This window comes from Temnothorax americanus, unplaced genomic scaffold, assembly GCF_048541705.1.
Source record: "Temnothorax americanus isolate GAGA-0224 unplaced genomic scaffold, ASM4854170v1 Scaffold17, whole genome shotgun sequence".
NCBI lineage: Eukaryota > Metazoa > Arthropoda > Insecta > Hymenoptera > Formicidae > Temnothorax > Temnothorax americanus.
The window spans coordinates 4,063,505-4,087,618 of record NW_027509307.1 but is presented as its reverse complement, the minus strand read 5'-3'; the positions used below and the strand labels follow the sequence as shown (position 1 = coordinate 4,087,618).

Genomic DNA, 24,114 nt, shown 5'->3' with positions numbered 1-24,114 from the left:
GGATAGATTTAACCGTCACACTCGGTTTATAAACGTAGCCAGATGACACGATATGTCAGTTCTCTCGTGATAGCCATTCGCCATTCGCCATTCGTGTCAGTAACTACCGATTTTCATCGACTTTCATCAACCGGGCCGTCACCGATCACCCAGAACAATGGAGGTAGCAGTTATAGTTGGTACGGAAACTGCATCAACACTTTGTTTAAGATTTTACAGCGTCAAAATCGATTATTTTTGCAATCAACTAAGTGTATCTTTTACTAGTGGATTTAAATATATAATTTACACAACAATTTCGAGTTAACGTCCATTAAGTAAATACGTTCAAATAAATATTCAAAATTTCATTAACTGTTAATAGATTGACTTAGTCGTTTATTTGCGCATGTTGAAAAATATTAGAAAGAGCTTAATGTGATATTAAAATGTTGAAATTATTTAACATGGTATATTAATATTATTTTATATCATTATTAATTGATTGCATATCTTTGTAAAGGTTTTATAAAATCTTGATTGCTTTTATATGGATATTAATAGGCAATAAAATAAGAAATTTTAAAATTAGATGTTAACCAAGATGCTAACAATAAAATTGAGAAAATTTTTTATAGTCTTAATGTATATGCTTCTCTTGAAATCGCATTAAAATTCAGAAATGTATAGACTTCTCTTGAAATCGCATTAAAATTCAGTTTAACTCAATCTTGGTCGACAATACACCGAAAAATTATGCAAGCGCGTTTCCTATTCAATTAATTATTTATGAAGGATCAGAATCGCGACTGTTATTCGCGCGCGAGAGAGGATTTGAGATTTTCGAAGAAGTCTCACCGCAAAAGGAAATGTCTTTAAATGGGCGTGGGCGTAAACGGCCTTGAGCGAAGAAACATCGCAATCGCCGCAAGGAGCGGACTGATCTCGATTTAAAATAAACCTTGATTTCAATAAAGCCGCAATCATTCAATAGAGACGTGCATTAAGGCTGCGCAGCGTCCCAGCGACAGGCTAAACCGTCAATGGATTTACGTAATACCATCCCGTCTACAATTCGCTAATAGAAAGACTTTCGAAAATCAAATTAATCGTTTAAAATTATATTTTGTTCGACTGTATGTAGATAATCCTTTATCGGATGATATTTTATCGATATTTTTTCCTTATTATAGAGAATCTTGAAATAATTCATAAATTCGTCAATTGCGATTATAATTTAAACAAAATCTGTCGTGTCAATTTATGGGAGAAACGTTTGGTTAAAGATACGTGGAGAATATTGGATCAAAATCGAATGAATTTAATTTCATATCCTCTTTTTTCTCTCTCCCTCTCTTCTTGACCTTTCCTAGCCTTCGCGTTCCTCAGCATGTACACGTTATGCGAGGAAACGTATGCTCTTCCCGATGATGTAAAAATCAACAACACCATGAAGGACATAAAGGAGCCTAAAGATATCAAAGAAGCGGCGACCGCGTCGAAAGATGTGAAAGATGCCATCAAAACGGCCAAGGAAGCGAAGAAGAATAAGAAGGATTGCGCGCGAGAGTGCGGGATCGAGTATGATCCTGTTTGCGCTCACGATCCTGTCGACTCCAGCTTAAAGCCTAAGACCTTCGGCACGCAGTGCGCTCTGGATCTTTACAACTGCGAGATGGGCATGAGTAAGCACATGCGGAAGCAGTATATAAATCACTATATTAATTATTTATATTAACGTAATGATAAATTAATTATTGATTACATTTAATCACATTAATTACGTTATACTTCAATTTCAGAATTGGCTGTCAAGAGCAAAGGCGAGTGCCCTGGATCTGGCGGAGTAAGACTGTCCTAAACAATCACTCGATTCCGGAAAAGCACCATGAAACACGAAGTAGACTAACCATTAGATGATTATTATAAATTTATAGTTGGAGTTAAATACCTTAATGTATCGTGATGTAACGAGATTTTCTTCTTCTAACGACGGACGAGAGAATAGAGATGGTCGTACGCAAGAAAACTAAATATAACATATAACTACGCGACAAAATCTGACGATAAAATTGGCCGCTAAGCTGTACGTTATGTACAATGAATATACAATGTAAGGCGTATCTATCCAATAAATATTAATGATGAGCAACTATTGATTTTATCTCTTAGAATCACTTATCCTTTCCCCGCGACGTAGTTGATTTCCGTGCGTAGTATACGCAGAGAGTTTCTAACTTATGTAAGTTATTGTATATGTGCAGAGATTGAATATGTATTCTCGGTACGCAAATTTGAACCGGCTTTCTAATCGCATCTGCGATCTGCCCTCGCACAAACATGTAATTGGCAAAATATATTCTCAACTCTGAGGTTAAAACAGATGATATCCATTTTGCCGTTTTTATCATGCAGTCACTAAAGCGTAACATTACGAGCATTTCAATAAAAAGATTTTGTATTCGATAAATTAAAGATAAACGAAACTTTCAGTTATTTGTTTGTATTTATTATTTTGCTGGAAGTAAGGATACGCTATTATACACAATCCCTATTTTATTTCTTCTTAAGTCATAATGTACGCATGTGTTACTGTTGTATTGCATAATATGGTTCCGCCGCTTTCTCGAAGCTGCAGCGTGACGAATAACGTCGACGAATGATGTCGACACACTCCAGACAAGCTATCGTTACCGATCGACAAATAAATGTTAAAGCTTTATAACTATTCTTCTAGATGGCTAAATAATAAAAGACATGTTACAATTTGTAAACGGGAAGGAGATTGAATTATCCTTTCTATTGTACTTGTTTTTGTTAATAGTTATCATTTTAATTAAATTATTTAATTATATCTACATAAAATAAATACAGCAGCACTATCTCAGTAGAAATTAACTGTATATTTATTATACGATAATAAACGCATAATTTCTTTGTAAAATAATTTGATGCCGATCAATTATTTCTCAGAAATCTTATACGCGTGGCTTTAGTAAATTCTATAAACGTCCAGACATTGATTTATTATTGCTTGTATATACGTCGCAACGTGCTTGAAAGGCCGTAATCTGTGCGCGTGGGGCCATTGTCCGTCAATCTTCGTTGTAATAAGTTTACCTTCCAAATCAATGTCCAAGATAATGAGGATGCGACCGTGTGGAATGAAGGAGGACGGCCGGCTGCGAACCGCATCCTCAGTCCGGCGCACTTTGTCCCGTCTATCAATGTGCCGTCTCGTCCGAACTGTCCGCGACATGACTGACTTATTCTCAAAGATTTACTGTGCAATTGTTTTCCTTTTGTTATGCGAGACGAACACGTACTCCCTCGTCTCGCACATCTGCACCGCGAGTACGCGGACTTCTGCAGGTAATTGAACGAATTAAATGATCGTCGGCGATTAAGTCTAGCAGCATAAATTAATGGCAGAAGGATGCGAGAAGCGATTTAATCAAACCTTTGTTAATAATTATACGCGAAACTAAAATATTAGGTAGAGATTATAAGATATTTGTTTGTCTAAAGTTCCGAGAACTTCGTACTCCAAAAATTCTAGAATAGATAAGATACGTCGCGAAATGTAGATCCTAGCGCGCATGAAAAAGAGCCAAAGTAAAATTTTCGAAACTACTGTAATTTTCTCTGTACCATCTTTCGTGTGTGTTTCGGATATACAATTTAAAAAACGCGACTGCGAAACTTGAGATGAGACATCTTGTACGAGCGCAGATATGGAATATTCATCGACGCCCGCGGACGGATCAATGTCGATCGTCGAGGAGATGGAGAACCGACTGTCGAGCCTCGAACGTAGGTTGCGAGCGGTCGAGCATCCCGGTAAGAATCTCACGATTCGCACACGATGGATATATGAAAACATCTATCCATGCTCTTGCAGTTTGGCAGATCAGCTTGAGAGAGGAAGACTGGGAGGTCTGTGCCGAGGGACCGTGCAAGTGCGTACCGGAAATGAAATCGGTGTCCTGCTGGAGATACAATCTGATGGATCTACCCCCGACGCAATTGGTTCCCGCTAACGTGCTGAGACTGTGAGCAATTTGAAAGATAACATCGTTGTGTTTGTGTGACAGATATCCGATGGGATATCTTTAAGAAAAATAATCGAAATTATTATTGAACCCTAAAAAAGTGCGATAGAGAATTACTTTATATAATTTATAAATAAAATTAGAACTTTATAATGTATTATAATGTGTTATACATTTTAATTTTTAAATAAAATTCCTTATTTTGTATTGCACATTATAAAATAATTATTTTATATTTTAAATTGTGACTTTTTGTATAATAAAACATTTAGTAATTTTACTTTTTCTATTAAGAAAATGTATATTTATATTTAGTCTTAGAGAATGGAAATATTTGTATTTCCAGAGATCTCGGGAGTAATCGACTCAGCGCTCTGCACAGAGATACGTTTATGAATATGACGCAGTTGCACCATCTGTAAGTCATGTAACGATCGAGAGATGCATGTACTAACGAAACTGTCAATTACAGAGATCTGAGCAGCAATTTAATCGAGCATTTGGCGCCCAGGTTGTTCTTGTCATTACACAGTATCGCAAATGTCAGGTTGAGTAACAATCTCTTGAAGGAAATGCAACGTAGTCTATTTTTTGGACTAAGGAATCTTCGAATACTGTAAGTGAGATGCTTACAACTTAGTAACAAATTAAAAAAGTATAAATGTAAAAATTGATTTTATTAGGCATTACTAATACCTTCATAGATCTTTTACGTAACTGAATCAATTTCTTAAATATCAAGTTGCTTTATTTAGTTGTTTTGACAAGTTAAATGTAAAAAAGAAATGTTTGAACGTTTAATGTATAGAAGTATGTATTATATGTCTGTAACTATATTAAAATTTATTAAATTTAGCCCATCTTGCTAAGAAAAAAAGATTTACTAAATGTATACATTGCTGAAATATGTTATATTTGTTTCAATTTGAAATTTAATGTTTCTCGTCTTCTTATAAGTTCATTAAAAATTTAATACACATTTTTTTATTCTATTTAGCGATTTATCGTCAAATAAACTCCGTACTTTGCCGGAAGATCTTTTTTTGAGCAACGGCCACTTGGCTTTATTGGATCTCTCCTCCAATCGCATTTCGTTATTATCTCCCGGTGGATTTCGTGGTCTCGGGAATCTTGATGAACTGCTGCTGGGTAAAAATCGACTAGTCGGATTACCCGTTTCAATTTTCCGGGATATTACTAAACTTAGACGCCTCGCGCTCGAGGAAAATCGTTTGAAAGAGCTGCCTAACGGTGTATTCCAAGATCTGACGTCTCTCAAAGAGTTGAATATGCGGAACAATCGCTTGATGGAGCTGCCTAAAGGATTGTTTTTGACCCTGGCACAATTGGAAATTCTGGAAATATCAAGCAATAGAATATCTCGTGTAAATATCGTTTATATTTTGTAATTTTAATTGTGATTTTATTTTTGAAAATTACAACTCTCTAAATCTGAATCAGTGAAAAATCACTGAAATGGCATACTTTACACTGATATCAGTGAAATGTGAAATAGTCATTGAATACATCAGTGACTATTATAGAGAGAACGCTAATATATAAATGTATTATATAAGATACGCGTTTTGTATAAAAAATATTTATAATATATTATTATGAAATATATATTATAAGCTTTTAGATTTCTCTTCAAGTATAAACAATTTGGATCTTTGTGATAGATTGATGCAAGAGCCTTTCACGATATGATAGCACTTCGAGAACTTCGATTAGGACACAATCACATAAAATACTTGCCACCTGGATTATTCAACAATTCTATATCTTTGGAACGTCTTATTCTTTATGGCAATCGCATAGAGATCCTAGTAAGAGGCGTTTTTCGCGGCTTGTTCAATCTCACTTCTCTTTTCCTGCAATCCAATCGACTGAGGATACTACAATCAGGAGTTTTTGAGGATACGCCGAACTTACGGAAGCTGTGAGTCGATACTTGGAATTTTGTACAATTGTAACATTATTGACTTTAATAACGACAAATGTCCATTGAAATATGTACGTAGAATTGCAATTTGTATATTTGCTTTATAAGTCTTTACTGTGATTTTCAAATTAGAAATATATTTTTACTTGTTAAATAAAAAAATAATATTTTTCCCTGTTCTCTGTTACGCTGTATCATGATCTTCAGGCAACTGGAATCGAATGACCTCTCCTTCTTGCCAGCTGGTAGCATGGACGCCGTATCCACGATTCAGCAAGTACGTCTGAGTCAAAATCCCTGGCATTGTGATTGCCGTGCCTCTTACGTTGCTTCTTGGCTGCGCAAAAGATTCGCCAGCTTCGCGAATTTGACCAATCCGTTGCAGATACAGCGGGTTTTAATCGTGACAGGCAATTGGAGCATCTGGGAATTTGGGGCTGGTGCAATATGCAGGGGTCCAGGTATACTAGGCGGCCAATCGCTGCTGCGTCTGACCTTTCATGAACTCTGCGAGGGTCAGTGGGCCTCCATGAAGGGTATCATACCACGATTACCCCTCGACGTTGTAGCACCGTCAGTCACGCCGTAAGAAGCTAGGAAGGACACGATTTTTGTATGGATCATATTCGATTAAATAGAATATTTGCAATGGCTTTATTTTTTATTGGCCTAATAAGCCATGATAGAGAGAAGTCCACGTAAACATATAAAAAGTTAAATTTAGTGCAATAGAATAATAAAAATAAAGAAAACAATAAAAATAATTTATATTTCTTCTCTAATTATCATCTCTTATTTTTTGCTTATGTTGTTACAGGTGTGAAAGACGTGGAGACTCAGCTTTCTAAATTTTCTGCAGAGAATGGAATATTGCGCAATCCACAGGACATTTGATGATAATTAGCGTGTCTTTTAAAATTTTGAAACGATTACATTAACTTGTAATTATTAAATAGAATGATAGAGCACGATAAAAACTATTTACATATAAAAAAGTGCAATTTATATTACATTTTATTATATTGAATAAAGAAGATTGAGATTAATATATCACATTTTATTAATAATCACATTTTTTTAAATTATTCATCATAAGTTCTATTCAGGTCGATAATAAAATGTAACTTATAAGTTTGTTTTAAATATTTTGGATGCTAATAGTACGTCAAAAATCTCGCGATGAGATAAACTGCAACACTCAAATCCGTGACAGACGTTTAAATGTACATAATAATTACCTTACGGTAATTATTACCTTGCGGTAATTATTATGTACATAATAATTATACATTGTAATAATGTACATAATAATTACCGTAAGGCTATATAAAATATATATAGCATTATGATGCGGTCACAACAATGAGAATCGCCGGAATTCACACACACACACAAACGCACAGTATTTAGAACGATCCATTCTTATTGTTAGTATTCTTGGTCGAAATGGAAGGGATCCAAGCGTACTAAATTTGTCGATTGGTCGATCATTTCAATATACTCTTCGTGATGGCTGCGTCAAGTGCTAACGATATTATCGAGCTATTGGAGAAGTTTTTAAAAATCCTCAAAGAGGAACAAGTATTCGATCAATCTGGCGATCATCCTGTTGTTCAATTCCTTTATCCCAAAGATTTGCAGGTAAATAATAATCTTATATCAATAATCATTTCCTGAATGTATTAATCCGCTTTCGTTTGAACTACTCTGCACACATCGGCTTTTTTTGTATCTCATCAACATTACACCATTACGATAATGTCGTGTATTTCTGCTACTTGCCAATTAAATTTTTGTTCTATAATATATTCTTCTGTTACATTATATATTGTTCTATGATCTTGCAATTTAATTAAGAATTAATAATGTTACATATTTATCGAATAAATAAAAATTAAAGCTAATATATTAAACAATGTACAAAATGATGAAGTTAATAATAATTCAAGTATTTGTATATAGATTCTTTGATCCTTTGCTTACATGGTCTCACTATTATTAAAAAGACAATATATCGGCTTCAAACAAGCTCGATACTGTTTTGATCGTGCTTAACGGTCAAACATCGAGATAGTCGCACGCGAGTTAGAATAAGAAAATTCAATTGTTCGTATTACTGCGAGTTTATCCATGTTATATTTATGTAGAACGAGATATCATTTTCTTTGGAGAATGAAACAGCGACCGGTGAGAAAATTGAGGAGGTGATACGACAAATTGTACGGCATTCTGTGAGAACATCGAGTCCACATTTTCATAATGAATTTTATGCAGGCTTTGACCAGTACGGATTAGCTGGCTCCTGGTTAACGGAAATGCTGAACACTAGCATGTAAGAAGTTCTGACTTTTCAAGACAATTAAGAAGAAGATAATACTGCGAATTCAATTTGAATTCAAGAAGATGACCTTACAGTCTCAATTAATATGTATTAAAGACTTTAAAATTTCTAGGAAAAAATTTGGTTTTATAAAAAATCGTATTTCTTTTTTTTACAACAGTTTAAAGAATAACCCGAGAATTTCTTTAAATAAGATAACGTTTAAGTAAATTACAGATTAAATAATGGTTGCTTATAATTCTCGATTCTTTTTCTTAGGAATAATTATGAAGAGGCCCCCGTGTTTACGCTGATAAAGAAGGAGGTGATAGAAGCGTCATTGAAGCTGATGGGCTATCCACAATCACTTCGCGGCGAAGGTACAATGACGCCGGATGGCAATATATCGATGATGTATGCAATGGTACTGACTAGGAATAATGCTCCAGATCAAAATAAAATAAAGGGAATCCAGGGAAATCCACCTTTAGTGTGTTTTACCAGTGATGCTAGCCATTATTCCGTTACGACAGCTGCTGATTGGTTAGGGCTTGGGCACCAATAATGTTTACAAGGTATTTACACTATCGTTTGTCGATAGTACTTATTATGTTAATTTTGCTTATTAATTAAAAAGGATCATTCAAGCTTGGCTTTGAAGATTGAATTAAATTTAACTAGATTTTTTTGAAAGTTGGCAATTACATAACAGTTAAAATTAAGTTGATAATCCTTTTGTTATAGATAAAGACGGATCGGTTTGGTCGGATGCTCGTGAGTGACCTGAAAAGAGCCATAAAAAAAGCGATACAACAACAGAAATTACCGTTCTTCGTGAACGCCACCGCCGGCACTCCGGTGTTCGGAGCTGTCGATCCGTTGCGGGAAATCGCCACGATATGCTGACTCGAGTCGATATGGTTTCACGTAGATGTTCGTATGCGATATGAGAGTTATTGCTTTAGGGAAACAACTTGAACTGAATAGAAAACTGTTGCAGGCTCGCGTTAGTGGTACTCTGAGGTTCTCCAAGGGCCACGATTACGAGGCATTGAACGGTTCGTAGTTATTCTCGTAATTGTTACGTGTGTAATTTATACTCAAATTGAATAAAGTCTGTACACAATAAAATGTTGAACAATATTTACGAATTTAAATAATATTTTTCTTTCTTTTGGTAATGTCTGAGGCTTAAAATTATAATTTATTGGTAGATCAGCAGTTTACACTTATTTTCTTTGTTCCGATCGATACAGTTCGAACTCGGTGACTCGGAGTCCGCACAATATGCTCGGCGCGCCGTATCAGTGTTCTTTGATCCTGACCAGAAATAGGCTCTTGATCAAGCATCACCATCACGTCTTTTTATCCGATGCAAATAACGTTGGAGTCGAACAACATGGCATATTTTATAAAACCGATTTAGACACAGACGTTAAGAGTATACGCAGTGCAGCAGGAAGGTAATTGCGGGTCGTAATCTTTACATTTTTTCTTTATAGAAATATCATATCTTATCTGTAACAGTTTAAGATTACTTGTAAAAGATAAAAAGACATCCAAAGACGCTTAACAGATTTTTAAAGGATGTCTGAAAAATTAAAATCTTATTCACTTTTTATGACATTGACTGAAATAAATGGTCATTATTTTTTCGCTTTAATATTTGATGATACCCCAAGGTCGATGCAATGAAATTTTGGTTAATGTGCGGAAAGCTCGCGGCACGATCGGTTTACGGCAATCGGTGGACCAAGCCATGTACTGCGCGAAATACTTCCTGAAACAGATTAAGAAAACCGTTGGCTTCCGGTCGGTGCTAGACCGTTACGATACTAACATTGTTTGCTTTTGGTACGTAATCCCATATTATCATAAAATTTCAGATTTTATCATGATGGGTGTTCTTAGGTATATACCTCCAAGAATGCGTAATCAGGAGGAGACTCTAGCTTGGTGGAAGAGACTGTATGCTGTCACAGCCGAGATAAAGAAACGTCTGATTCTGGAGGGGTCTCTCATGATCACTTATGCGTCGTTACCGCAGCAGAAGCTTAGTAATTTCTTCCGCATGGCCCTGAAATGCCACCCGCCACCTACGAAGTCGTCCATGGATTACATTCTCAATCAAATAGAAAGAGCCGGAGCTGACGTAGACAAAGCGTTCATGACTTCTTCCGTTAATGAGCTTAACATGCAACATTAGAGATTCGTTTTTACTATACTCTTATTACTTATTCAACTGTTATATAAAAGTCCTACTACCTATGCGCGGTAAAATAAATTTATTTTATTTAAAAAAATTAAAAATAAAGGAATTTTTGGTCATTGTTTTAAAGTGCTCTTCAAGTCATTCTACTTAAAACTGTTTAAAACATTTTTGTCTATCTTTTATCGTTTCAGAAATATTTGTTCAGAAAGAGAAAATTCGATTTTTTTTTCAAAGAGGTGTTTTATCCTCTAAACGGCCTAAACATACAAATTGGGCATGTATAAAAAAATACGTATCTCTTATTTTCGTTTAGAAAACAATATGTTAAAAGCTTATCATAATTAAAAGGGGGACACTTCGGACCCTTTCCTTGTCAGTAGAAACGCGGATAAGTGCATCGAGTACAATAATTACTCGTTTATGAGCTTAATAACAATGTTTCACATATAATTTATAGATACATAAAAATTTGTTAAAAATCATAAAACTTTGTATATATTAGTATGCATGGAATTAATTGCCGATATGATCTATACTCCGACCAACGAGAGATCACGGTTGATCAAACATAAATAACGATAGGGCACAGGGCCGCAACAAGGTGTTCGCGTTAAATTATTTTTAGACCAACACTATTAAAAATAAAAATAATTTAACGCAAACACCTTGTTGCGGCTTTGTGCCCTATCGTTATTTATGTTTGATCAACCGTGATTTCTCGTTGGACGGAGTATAGTTGTATTATATCTATTTCTTTGCTTTAGAAATATAAACATATGGAAACACAAAAATAAATTCTTATCTAAATCTTGTTAAGATGAAATAGTTTTTCACCAGAAGGTGCAATATAATTCACGCAATATAACGCAACGTTCGTGGAATATTAGATAAGAATACTTTTTGTTAATAATAGCACGCGTCGTAAAATGCAATATCTTTTTATAACTTCAGTATTGATTATGCTTTGTTTTCTTTCCGTTATCATGAGACAGAGATATCTCCACGTTTCTTTACAATTGCACATATTGTGTCTGTGTGATAATGCAACTTCTAATATTTATAATTATAAAGTAAAATATGGCAGGAAAGAGAAATATTCAATAAAACTACAATTTTTAAAATTGTAACAATCTTTTACTTCAAGAACGTATTTTCGCCCATTATTTTCCAAAGGATCTGCAATTTTTTCTGCATTTTTAAACTGTATAGAATAACAGAATTTATCATTACAAGGCAGATTAGAAAAGAAAAAAATGTATTAAATACATAACTTTTCTCTAAGAAATGAATTTTTTCCTGCAATTTTCTATGGCTTTAAGAGAAAATACGATTTAATTGAATAAGATTGCAATTAGAAGTAGCAAATAGTACAAGAATTTTGTTCAATATTGACATTAAAATCTACAATACCTTTATTATCCTAATCGCGCTAAACTGTTCTAAATATCTACAGTATTGAGTACGTAAGTATAATTTCGTTGTTTTTTTTATTTACGGAAAGGCAAAGTGCAAGCATTAATTCGAGCTTAACAGAGAGATATGAACTTTATGCGTATAATTGGCATGAATAATCCGCAGCCGCACAATGGGATCGTCGAGGTTCACGGTTTATGTATGTATGACGTGTTCTCAACGACCGCGATAAAAAGCGTTTCGCTAGTGGTGTAAGTCGAAATGGAAGGGACTCCCAACGAGCGGACCCAACCGATGGATTTGTCGGTTGGTCGGTCAGTGTACTCTTCGCGATGGCTGCATCAGGTACTAACGGCATCATCGATCTATTGGAGAAGATTCTGAAGATACTAAAAGAAGAGCATGCGTTCGACCAATCTGACGATCAACCTGTCGTACAATTCCATTACCCTGCAGATTTACAGGTATAAAGTGATAATTCAATTTTCTGTGCCAGCTGTCATACAATAATCTCGAATATATTAACTTGCTATTACACGAAGTGTCTTTTTTATAATATTATTTTACTTCTCAATTTACTTCGGCCGTAATGCCATATTTTTTATATTGCTGTATATTACATTATACTTTTATTTTTTCTTGCAATTAAATAAGAATTAATAATATTATCAAAGGGAAAACAAAGGCCATCGAGCAAACAGTGTGTGTGGATGTTAAATTTAAAAGTTTATTTCTATCTCAATAATACATACTACGTTGGGACGTTCCGAACTACACAGAGTCTTCTTCAGTCTCTCAAAGACAAACAATGTTAATTAAATAAATGAATATAAGTTACGTAAGAAATTAAAGACAATATAATAAAATCGTTGAACCGAGGATTTGTATCAATGGCAAATAACAAGTCTGTTAACCAAGCGTCAAGTTTTATGTCAAATTACTGAATAAAGTCAGCTTTATGTACGTTAGATTGTAGAATTTAGCTCCTGTGTAACATTTCAATTGAAGGTCAATAATATTATTTATACTTCGAATAACGAAGAAATATGTGAGAATTTGTTTATATAGTTTAATTTACTTACTTTAAATAGATGTGCCTTGTGAATTAAAAAATTATTAAAACTGATATTAAACAATGTATAATATTAATAATAATATGACAGTCAAATATTTAGATCTAGTGTTTAATATTCTTTAGTAAAATAGTCTTATTGACATTTGGAATATTGAACAGATTTCAACATAGTATGCTAACGTTTAACGAACTCGATAATATTTTCGTTGCACTAACAGTACCATTAAAATTGTCGTATAATTAGGAAAAAAAAAATTCAATGATTTATTTTACCTCCTATTTCTCAATCTCTTTTATTTGATTTAGAAATATTTCTTTTTTAAACATTCCTCTTTTAAATTACACTCCTCTTTTCGCTCTCGAACAAAAAGTTATCCAGTATAATTATATATAGGATTTATTATATAAGATTAAGAATATTATAGTAAATACATTTGTTTTATTTGTATATGTTTAATTTGAATACTTCAACGATCTCCGATGTAGTGCACGTAAGCAATAATGGATTCTGGTGGGAGAAAATATTCCGTAATGTACAAGTGGAATACTTGTTCGTGGAATATTTACTAATATAATACGCAGAAGTTGCGATATAAATATAGGGTCAATAGTTGCAGCGTAATCGGAATATTCGCCAGACGATTTGTCATTTTCTTCGAGGAACTTTGACATGCCGCGATAACATATTATTTTTTCAGGAAGTCCTTTTGCAGTTGGAAGTAATGCGGAATATGGAAAATTCAGATAATCTTAATAGTCTGGATATTCAAAAATAATAATTATTTTGAATAATATAGACATTAAATTATCTAGTTGCTTCAAGTGAATATGCAAAGACCATCTGTGGTCATAGAAATTACGATACTGAAGCCCATTGAAACGAGTTTTAAACGATCTCTACACAATTCACATCAAATTTTAAAATAGAATTTTGTTTTATACGAATGAATATTGAATATACAAATGAATAACCGCCGATAGCAATTCTATTCTGAATTTTGAAGTGAATTATTCTAAAGCAGCGTTAATTTTAATAAAGAATAATTACCTTTTTATTTCATGTTTATGATAATTTCTTTCTTATTTGATGTTATCTTTGTAGAAAAATATGTCATTCTCTTTGGACGACAACCCGGCGACTAGCAACGAAATAGAAACTGCAATACGACAGACTATACGATACTCCGTGAAAACGTCCAGCCCGAATTTTCACAATCAACTCTATGCTGGAGTTGACGAGTACGGATTAATTGGCTCTTGGTTGACGGACGTGTTGAACACCAGCCAGTAAGAACAGTTCTCAAAAATTCCAGATAATTTAAAATATTGCAATGGGCAATGTATTCTCCGTGCTATTCTCCGCGGGATGCAATATGCTGTCCGCCAGTCTTGACGATACGCGATGAGTAATCAAAGCCATTTCGTTATCGCTCTTGTGAGCACTAGACAACATTGCTATATATAACCGAGTTTGCGTCTCACAATGTACGACCTACAATAATTTCAATTAACGATGTATTGAAGTCTTTATCATAATGTATATATCGTCAAGGAAGTTTTGATTCAGTTAAAGAAACGAGAAGTTAGATAACTTCTGTTTGATAATGATTTCAGAAATGCTCTTGACAGTTATAAATGATGCTGCGCGCGTTTAACTGAAGTAAAATACAAGGAGCTAACTGCTAATTGCGATTGCGGATGTTTCTGTTAGGTATACCTACGAAGTCGCGCCCGTATTTACTCTGATAGAGCGAGAAGTGATAGTGAAATTATTGGAGCTCGTCGGCTATCCGTCGATGCCAGACGCCGACGGTATAATGTGCCCAGGTGGTAGCATATCGAATATGTACGGGATGATGTGTGCCAGGCACAAGAAAATACCGGATGTAAAAAAGTCAGGGCTGTCCTCGTTGACATCACCTCTGGTGTGTTTTACCAGCGAACAAGGACACTATTCAATCCTGAAAGGTGCCAACTGGTTGGGCTTTGGCATCGACCAAGTTTATAAGGTATGTGAAAACGTGAAAATATATATAGCGATAAGACATACACTACATTTCAATCCTTTCAAGAGGGTAAAATCGAAACGCGAAGAAGTTAAGGAATTATTTTCCGATCACATTCCAATTTATAATAATAATGACAGTTATTGCATTTTTTATAAATACCAGATTTCACCATTATGCAATTATACATTACTGATTAAATAATATTAAGTTAGATATCAAGAATTTTGTCTTATTTTCTCATATAATATTTCTCATATTCATTTTACTGTTAGTAAATATTATAAAAGATTCTTCAATATTGGCTTTGAAAATCAGTAAATTCTAACCAGATTTTTAAGCTAATAATCGCAATCAATCGCACGAGAGTACGTCCTTCCGTTACAGGTAAAAACGGACGAATTTGGTCGCATGATAGTGGACGACTTGAAGAGACTTATAACGAAAGCGAGGAGTGATGGAAATGTACCGTTCTTCGTAAACGCCACCGCCGGAACCACGGTGATCGGTGCTATCGATCCGTTACCGGAAATCGCTACGATATGCCGAAACGAGGGACTATGGCTGCACGTGGACGTTCGTATATTTGAAAACCGATTAGCTCGAGAAAGCGACGTAATTTAATCAGAAATTCGTTGCAGGCTTGTCTCGGTGGGACCTTGTTGTTCTCGGAAAAGTACCGATACAGGCTGCGAGGCATCGAATTGTTCGTAATTATTTGTCGTGACCGTGTCGTCGTGAAAGGAAAGTGGCGATTTTTCTAAAATTCCAAAGTCGACGAGTTATTGCAATCATTATTACCTTGAGTAATTGTCCGTGAATAATTGCCATTCATTTCGAGGCGATCGAATCCATTAGCCTTTAGATGAAACATCGAATCAATTAAATAATATCTACGGGTCCGAAAATAAATACTTTCCTTTCTGCGACGCTAAGAATACCGGAAACTCGGTTTCCTAGTGCAGACCGGCAATTTTTGTGACGGATTCTCTTTGTTTTGTGATTCTTTATGGCTGGCTTTCTCCTGACACACACACACACAAACACACACATAGATCAGACTCGGTGTCCTGGAATCCGCACAAGATGCTCGGTGCGCCGTTGCAATGCTCTTTGTTCCTGGTCAAAGGTAAACACGCGCTGTATGAAGTGAATTGCGCCCAGGCCAAGTACCTTTTCCAACAGGACAAATTTTACGACGTCAGCTGGGACACGGGCGATAAAAGCGTGCAATGCGGCAGAAAGGTACATAAGTCTACAATCTTTACGAGATACGTGATATAGCATTTTATTTATAGTAACTCGTAAATTATAGAAAGGTTTAAAATTCGCCTAAGAGACCTATAGAAAAGACACGTTGGAAAAGACAAAAGCTAAAATATTGTTTAAACATCGTTACAACACGTTGACTGAAAATTAATTTCAACGTTTGATAAAATCAAGGTCGACGCATTGAAATTTTGGTTAATGTGGAAAGCCCGCGGCAAGACCGGCCTTGCGCAATCGGTAGAACAAGCGATGTCCTGCGCGGAATATTTTCTGAAGCAAATTAAAGAGACTGTCGGCTTCCGATTGGTGCAATCTCACTATCAGTGTTGTACTGTCTGCTTTTGGTGAGGAATTCCACGTTATCGTGAAATATCGCAGTTGTAATGGCGGCGAATCTTTTCAGGTATATACCACCGTCAATGCGCGATCAGAAAGAAACTCCAGCTTGGTGGAAGAAATTGCACGAGATCACAACGCAGATAAAGAAACGTATGACTCTGGACGGATCTCTCCTGATTAGTTACATGCCGTTACCGGAGAAGGAGTTTGTCAATTTCTTTCGCATGGTCGTAAACTGCCAACCGCCACCCACGAAATCGTCTATGGATTACGCTATCAGTCAGATAGAAAAATTCGCGGCTGATTTGTAGAAAAGAGCTCTTAATTTTCTGCATGAGCTAAATGTATGACCCAATTAAGAATTTAATCGACTGTACTGGCAATGATTATAATTGTGGCAACGATTCTAATCGTCGGGACAAATCGTCACCGTGTTTCTACCAAGGATTCTGGTCTAAAATTGATGTCATTTTAGATGCTTATAATATAAGCATCTTAATTAAATACGGGTTAAATTTTATTGCAAAAAATATTACTTCAACCAGGGTTCGAACCTGGAATTACATCAATTTTAGAATGACCAGAATCCTTGGTCGAAACGCGGTGACGATTTGTCACGACAATTATAATCGTTGCCACGATTATAATCATTGCCAGTACAGTCGATTCAATTCTTAATTGGGTTAATTATTGACTGGCGAAGTAAATATTACTTATTCGGTTTAAACGTATGACGTTGAGGATTCGTTTTTATCGTTAAGATTGGTATTTGAAGTACTTACGGAGTCGTAAAAAAAAGAATCTTGTCTTTATTACAAACAAGTGCGCGGGATAAATGCATCGGGTACGGTATTTATTACTCGGGTATACATGTGACCTTGATAATGATAATTTATCTGATGCTCGCGGCAACATCAAACGTTGTTACATCATAAATTTCGCGACCTTACGTTACCTCACATATCATTATCTCACATTCTTCCCATGACGGATTATTATATAAACTCGCGGGAGGCGATTAACGCGATTGAACTCTTACATTCTGGAAGACAATAAGCGATTCTTTCAAGTTTAAAACGAGAAATTTGATTCTCTCCTTGAATCCGGCAAGAAAAAGGATGAATTATATCAGCGGTCGCATGCATAAACGTAATTCGCGAGCGCGACTCAATGTGAGCCAATATAAACGCAATCGTCGCGCGACGTGTGTTCGTTTCTTACATAATATACGCATTCCTTTCATTCGTAAAGCTACGTTTAAGAAGATGCATTCTTATGTACAACTCCGTATCCATGGCACTACGTTACTCAGTATAAAATTCAATATTTCTCCTGAATAAAAACACAAGAGACGAACTATCTCCCCAAAATATCTTCACGCAAACCTACACAATACATTTTGTATTTGTACAACAACTTTTTATATATATATATATATCTAAATCAATCCATCAATCCTCGGCAGCCCAAGCATGAGTTGCGGTGTTGTTCTCTCTTATTATCTTCTCCTTGCATGAATAAAAAATCCTACAAATATATGAAATATATGAAAATGCATTCCCATGAGAAATCATGAAACTTTATACAGATGAGTCAAAGTTGAATGCCCAAGCGTGAGCGGGATTGATTCTCGATTTCATCCGTTCGCATTCTCTGTCTCTCTTTTTCACAGATATATACATAAAAACAAAAATAAACTCTTATAAACTTTCTCGAAACAACGGTTTTCTCCTTGGAGTCCGCTGAGTTATCGCATCGCCTGACGAACGATACATCACAAAATGTCCATTATCTCATATATTAAGACACGGCAACACAAAAAAAGAATATTGTTATGTCCCTTCTGAAATATATACCGAATTTTTATCACTCGATACTGAATAATTTCGGCTAATTTGCATCGTTAATCGCAGTGTCATTAACTCTCAAACGCGTCGAGAGTGCGTACATCACTTACTTAATGCTAAAAACGTATAGTCTTATAGACATCAGGCGCTTGCTTGATCGATCGTATGTATGTCGAAGATGACGCCTTAGCTTAATTAAGTAAATACATTCTTCCTGTAACAGGAGGTTTGTCTTCACACTTGTCACTTTAACATCAATCAAGCACTAATCGATCAACAAGATTTACGTGCAGCTGCCAAATGCGTGGAATGAGTTCGCGTTCGTGCTCGGCAACGTTACCTACGACTCACTGTACGAATAAATCACACGAAAAATCACGTGCTTGAAAAGACCAAAACACAGATCACCAGCCAAACGACACTGATACGCGAGTCCGCACAGGTAACTCGTTCAATAGTACTTGTCTTGATCGAGATCGGCACGGATGTGTTGCTGCCCGTGACTGTTACGCTTCAGAGTGGTGGACTCGTAATCGAGACTCTTTGGATACAACTTGGGGCTGCCGAGGCCGTTGACGTTGGGATTGTTCTTGCCGCGTAGAGTACCGTTTCCGTTGGTGCTGCCTGAAAAACTGGGCTGTCGCTTCGCGTTCACCTGTAAAAATTAGCTTCCTTGAAATATTCATGTCAAAGACAATACGGTTAATTGAGCACGCTTCTTCGAGACCTTACCTCCTTCAACGGCACGATGACGTAAGAATTCTGCTTGCTGATATAATGCGGACTTCCTGGAATGCTCGGCTTGCGTCGCTTTAAATAGCAGAAGCACAACACCGCGGTTAAGGCCAGGCCGACGATAAAACTGATCACACAGCTGCCCACTATCGCGCCCACCGTGACGCCCGAACTCTCCACACTCGAAGGCAAGGCGTTTACGTCTAAAAAAAATGTATGCAATGTTCAGCAATGTTAATCTTCAACCATCAATCTTTATAATTAAATTGTTTAAATGTAAAAATCATACATATAAATATATTGTCTTGTAGATAACATAACTTAAAATTGTTCCAACTCACCATTATCCATGCAGTCTGGAAGGCAATCACGTGTCTCGCGAGTCGGTCCTTGACACAGGCCGGGTCCATGCTGAAGACACGTTCGCTTCCGATGCTGCTGATGATCACCGTCGCAGGGGGTCCAGTGCGACCACATGTCCCAACCAGCCAACGATTCGCAACTGGGCATCTCGCAGGACTCCCTGACCAATCTCGGGCCGCTGCAACTCTCCGGACCGAGGCATTCTCTCGTCCTCGTGCGCACTCCGACGCCGCAAGTTACCGAGCATTCGGACCATTCCGTCCAGCAAGACCATTGACCCTCTGCCGTATTGTCACTGCCGAGATTCACGCGACATGGATGTGAATTACAGACTCTACTTTGTGTGGGGAGACCCTCGCAAGGTGGCGACTCGCATTGTCTCATCTGTAAAAATATAGCTTTTGGTTATACATTATATTTGAATCACTTTGAATTAAATGATCTCTAATTTACGGTTTAGAACTGTAAACAATTCTTTTGCAATTGTAATACTTTATTGCATAAAATAAATTATATTTTTTAGTTTCTCATTTTAGTTTTAAGTAAATAAAATATTAAATCAAGCAGCGAGAGAACATCCAATTTCCAAAATGCTTCGTAAAAACAAGACAATTTTAATTTAGACAAGATTGTATCAAGATAATGTTGCCAGAAATATTCACCCTATGTTGAATACCCCTTCCGCAAGGACGGTCGCACAAGCCCCAAGAGGACCATTCGCCCCAACCACTCTCGTTGATAGGCTCCACGTACGCATCCTTCCCGGCTCTTTGACAACCGCCGTTCCCGCCGTCGTTCCTGCAGGTACGTTCCTCTTCCTTGGCGAGCTGTACTCGCACGCTTGATGGATCATCCGTTTGCGCGCGGCAACTGAATCGGAAGCGCTTCTCCAGGTAAACCGTGTTGCCATTTTGTATACTAGCATTCACGGCCAACCAAGGGGTCCATCCGGAGTACCTTCTCGTCTCGGGGCACTCGTGAGTGTTACACTCCTCGGTCTAAAATATAATCGGTCTCATCATAAGCCATTCTTTCAATTTCTATGTGGCTATCAAGGAAGATCTATAAAAAAAGATATCTTCCCGCAGAAGATGAGACTTGCCTGAAAATCGCATCCTGGACACTCGACACCGCCCTTCTTCGATGATGGGCTGTCGCAGGTTCTCTTTCTGATACGTATTCCTGTAAAATAGAAACAGCTAATTTTATACTAAGAAAGCATGCATGGAATACTGTTTCCGTGTTATCTCTAAAGATCTAAAGTTGCAAATCACAAGCGTCTAAAATCGCAAGTCTCATTGAAAATATTCTTCAGATGTTGTTTAAACCTTTTATAAATGTTGTTTATGTTACCACGATTATAAGGGTAGTTGGGTACTCACCGCCGTTGCACGGTCGCGAACACGCGAGCCAGGGACCCCAGGTCGACCATTGACCATTCTGAGGTGGTGGAGTGGCTTTAGCGGGGGCAGGACAGGGCGGCAGATCGATGCACATGATATCATCGTGATCATGACCGACGCAAACGCGCCCGCCGAATGCAGGCGCTGGATTCGTGCAGGAACGCCGGCGGGTTTTCATCGCGAAACCGCAGGTCTGAGAGCAAGCTGACCAAGCTGACCAAGCGGTCCAACCGCCGTGAATCGTGCAATTTGTCACTCTGACACGCGTGCCCGTGCAACTCTCGCCACCGTGCTGCGGTGGAGGATTATTGCATTCTCTGGTTTGACACTGACACGTATCGACTTTCTGTAAGACGAATTTTCAGCGTTACTTACCACACAACTTTATAAAAAAAAGAGCTTATTCGTTTATTTGAAAAATATCCAAACTCTCAAAATTTTATTTTATTTATTTCACGGTAAAGGAGATGCTCTTATCGCTAAACCTATTACATTTAATTGCGTTAAGTTCAGTCGTTCACGATCGATTCCACTTGCAAAGAAAAATATCCTTAACGATAAGATAAACGTAATAAGCACACATGCCCATACAAACCTCGTGTTCGCTGTGCGAGTGCGAGTGAGCGTGACCGTGTCCGGACGATTGCTCTCCTGTGCCGTGTTGGCAGGGCGACCAAGGACTCCACGCGCTCCAGCCTCCGTCAACAGGATCGGTAAGCACCGGACACTTGGTGACCTCCTGATGCCAATGATTCGCCAGATAATTCTGCTTCGGTGCCTGCGCGCACTTCATGAGATGCTCGTTCCACCCGCAATACGGCTCCTGGGCGTTCAAGCACGCTTGACGGCTCCGATGACGATAACACTGAACGGCAGGTATGCTAAACGACGGAAGGTATTACGGTGCGGTTTAGCGAAGCATTTAGTACAAACATTTGCTGCTTACGACAATGCACGTAATTTATGAGCGACATATTTATTTGGAACAACATAATTTACCATTAGATCATATTGCCAATTTACTTTTATTTACGATATAATGTCGTTCGCAAGATTGACTAAATTTTACGGCTACGATAGAAGTGTCTTACCGTAAGAGGCCAATCTCCATGCCGACGTAGAGACTCTGCGTGTCCTTGAGAAACTGCAACGTCAACGGCGACGAGGGCAAGGGTCCCCAAATTTCGACGATGCAGGTCTCCTGCGTCCTAGGCAGGACCGAAATCTTCTTGATCAGTCCGGTCGCCGTGGCGACGTAAAGAACGGTCACGCTGCGATACAGCTTAGTTAGGGTAACGTCCACCGCGATGTGGGTGAATCGTTCAAGGGTCGCGGTATGCAGCGGCTCCGGCATCGTGCTCTGCACCGCCTCGTCCATCAGCTGGTACCGCTGATTGTCCATGATCTGGTGCGGCGCGGTGCTAGACGGGGGACCGCAGCGTTGGCGATTATGATGAGCGACCGGTCTCCTTTCCCAGGCGGCACCCGCGTTTTCCTGATACTTGAAAGGCCCGTTAAAACTGGCGGCGACGGCGGACATGTTGAACGCGCAGATAGCCGAGCCTGCAATGCCGTTACTGTGACGGAGGAAAAAAAGAATTCCACTTAATGCCGGTTTCTTCTTCGAGAGATCGCAGCTTCCGCATCCGAAAAAGCATTCCGTTGTAATCGAGCGATAAAGAAACGATAAAGAACGTTAAGACGAAGGAATTAGCAATCGTGCATAACTCTAGCAAACGATGGACTTCGAATATTAAAGATAAATGGCTCAACGATGTAAATTTCTACGTAAATATGCTAATTCAGGAAACCTAAGAAGTCATATAAAATATAAATAAAACTGCGATTTTTCAATTTCCTTAAATATTTAATTGCTTAATTAAGATTAATCAATATTACTGTAAATCTCTCTTTCATAATAAATAATGAATTGTATGCGTAAATCAATTTAAGCCAACGAAGTAACATCTGCGTCGCGTATCGCATAATCAATTTGTCATTTACCGTCTCTTGCGTCCATCTGGGATTGTGAACAGACATAAACACAGACGATAATTAATACGCCTTCGAATTAATCGGACCACTGAACGATACTCACATGGGAGTCGTGAACGTCGCGTAAATGATTCCCTCCTCCGGATGATAGGCAGCGCCTTGGATTTCATCATAATAGAATGGGAACTCGCCGGGGAGCGAACAATTCAAGCGAGCCTTACTAAAAGTCGTCCATACGTCTTTCAACATGATCTGTCCGCCTCGGTCGTTTTTACAGACCCTCGCTATCCTCGAGTATATTTTCTGTAGCCATACATCATAAATGTATTAAACTTTGGCGGATACAAATTTTAATGGTATAAAAGACAATGCGATATCGCGCTTCATTGCACAATCAAAAGTCAACGAGACATTTGAAACATCGATACTTGACTCGTTGACTTTTGACGTTAGCAAAACGGCATCGTGAGCGAATTAATCTACCACGTTAAAACGCTCGATCGTGATCGAGGTAGGTATGATCGCGCGCAACCGGATGCAGAGTGTTTCATTAGAGCCATCGCCCTAGGCGGCAATTTGTGCGGCGATAGTTTGAAAAAATGATAAACATCGCGCGAACTAAGATCATGTCGGGGATGGTGATTTTTCTGCCGCGTGAGAGAGGAAGATCCGCGTCGCGCGTCGCTCGTTTCGACCAACACCGTAAACGGCTAATTATACGTCTGACGCAAGTCAGAAGAGACGAGATCGCTAATCGCGCGAATGGCTCTTCTCGCTCTCCGTGTTCCGTGTATGATGGAAGACGCGCGTTCGCGCGCGCGTCACGGCGAATTACTCCGCGGCATCGATCCTTACCTTGCCGCAGTTGATGTATTCCACGGCGGATTCGCGAAATAGAAAGTACACGTGATCCTCCGTCTCGAAGCTGCCGACGAATTGCGGGTCGTTCAGCCACCTAAAAGAAAAACGCAAACTTAGAGAGAACGGGACTCCGGGCGCGATAAATATCGCGAGGCGATAAGTGAGACCGACAATCTTGCAACGCGGTTATTACGATAAAATTAATCTTGTTGGTTTTTCGATATAAATGTAAAAGGAATTTCGTAAGAATTTCATGGAAAGAGAGAAATATTAAAACGGTCTGCAACAAGTTGAGTGTGA

The 24,114-nt window shown here is 37.7% G+C and overlaps 4 protein-coding genes, 1 long non-coding RNA gene and 1 pseudogene across 9 annotated transcripts in view; 5 read left to right on the top strand and 1 right to left on the bottom strand.

The window, feature by feature from the left end:
* The first annotated feature begins 26 nt into the window (after window positions 1–26).
* Window positions 27–2,131, top strand: LOC143895824 (uncharacterized). The gene is made up of 3 exons (XM_077403194.1): window positions 27–179; window positions 1,353–1,664; window positions 1,782–2,131. The coding sequence occupies exons 1-3, from the start codon at window positions 158–160 to the stop codon at window positions 1,838–1,840; spliced, it is 393 nt and encodes a 130-aa protein (XP_077259320.1). The 5' UTR covers window positions 27–157; the 3' UTR covers window positions 1,841–2,131.
* A 145-nt stretch (window positions 2,132–2,276) lies between these two features.
* Window positions 2,277–6,985, top strand: LOC143895822 (uncharacterized). 2 transcript variants are annotated; one of them, XM_077403187.1, is made up of 9 exons: window positions 2,277–3,351; window positions 3,688–3,819; window positions 3,881–4,031; window positions 4,378–4,449; window positions 4,504–4,647; window positions 5,029–5,416; window positions 5,714–5,973; window positions 6,184–6,589; window positions 6,794–6,985. In XM_077403187.1, the coding sequence occupies exons 1-8, from the start codon at window positions 3,111–3,113 to the stop codon at window positions 6,563–6,565; spliced, it is 1,770 nt and encodes a 589-aa protein (XP_077259313.1). In that variant the 5' UTR covers window positions 2,277–3,110; the 3' UTR covers window positions 6,566–6,589; window positions 6,794–6,985. The 2 variants fall into 2 exon arrangements, with proteins under 2 accessions (XP_077259313.1, XP_077259314.1); XM_077403188.1 differs by having other exon boundaries at window positions 3,712–3,819; window positions 6,794–6,983.
* Window positions 6,986–7,330: 345 nt separating this feature from the next.
* Window positions 7,331–11,097, top strand: LOC143895776 (acidic amino acid decarboxylase GADL1-like; annotated as a pseudogene). Its single transcript, XR_013256463.1, has 6 exons — window positions 7,331–7,617; window positions 8,124–8,308; window positions 8,576–8,871; window positions 9,041–9,229; window positions 9,979–10,150; window positions 10,208–11,097. The product of XR_013256463.1 is annotated as an acidic amino acid decarboxylase GADL1-like (transcript).
* A 1,108-nt stretch (window positions 11,098–12,205) lies between these two features.
* Window positions 12,206–18,065, top strand: LOC143895781 (acidic amino acid decarboxylase GADL1-like). The gene is made up of 8 exons (XM_077403124.1): window positions 12,206–12,385; window positions 14,099–14,283; window positions 14,708–15,005; window positions 15,390–15,578; window positions 15,644–15,708; window positions 16,058–16,247; window positions 16,446–16,615; window positions 16,675–18,065. The coding sequence occupies exons 1-8, from the start codon at window positions 12,254–12,256 to the stop codon at window positions 16,919–16,921; spliced, it is 1,476 nt and encodes a 491-aa protein (XP_077259250.1). The 5' UTR covers window positions 12,206–12,253; the 3' UTR covers window positions 16,922–18,065.
* Window positions 17,400–24,114, bottom strand: part of Sema5c (Semaphorin 5c) — a 100,034-nt gene continuing 93,319 nt past the window's right edge. For all 3 annotated transcript variants that reach the window (XM_077403122.1, XM_077403121.1, XM_077403120.1), the window contains 10 exons: window positions 23,809–23,908; window positions 23,057–23,256; window positions 22,050–22,535; window positions 21,554–21,839; window positions 20,938–21,304; window positions 20,658–20,737; window positions 20,218–20,553; window positions 19,534–19,939; window positions 19,190–19,395; window positions 17,400–19,112 (listed from right to left, as the gene is read on the bottom strand). In XM_077403122.1, coding sequence (XP_077259248.1) covers window positions 18,909–19,112; window positions 19,190–19,395; window positions 19,534–19,939; window positions 20,218–20,553; window positions 20,658–20,737; window positions 20,938–21,304; window positions 21,554–21,839; window positions 22,050–22,535; window positions 23,057–23,256; window positions 23,809–23,908 — 2,671 coding nt within the window. In that variant the 3' untranslated portion in view covers window positions 17,400–18,908. The remainder of the gene's footprint in view (window positions 19,113–19,189; window positions 19,396–19,533; window positions 19,940–20,217; window positions 20,554–20,657; window positions 20,738–20,937; window positions 21,305–21,553; window positions 21,840–22,049; window positions 22,536–23,056; window positions 23,257–23,808; window positions 23,909–24,114) is intronic.
* On the top strand, window positions 19,278–20,082 carry LOC143895783 (uncharacterized). Its single transcript, XR_013256465.1, has 2 exons — window positions 19,278–19,406; window positions 19,504–20,082. It is a non-coding gene; the product is annotated as an uncharacterized LOC143895783 (long non-coding RNA).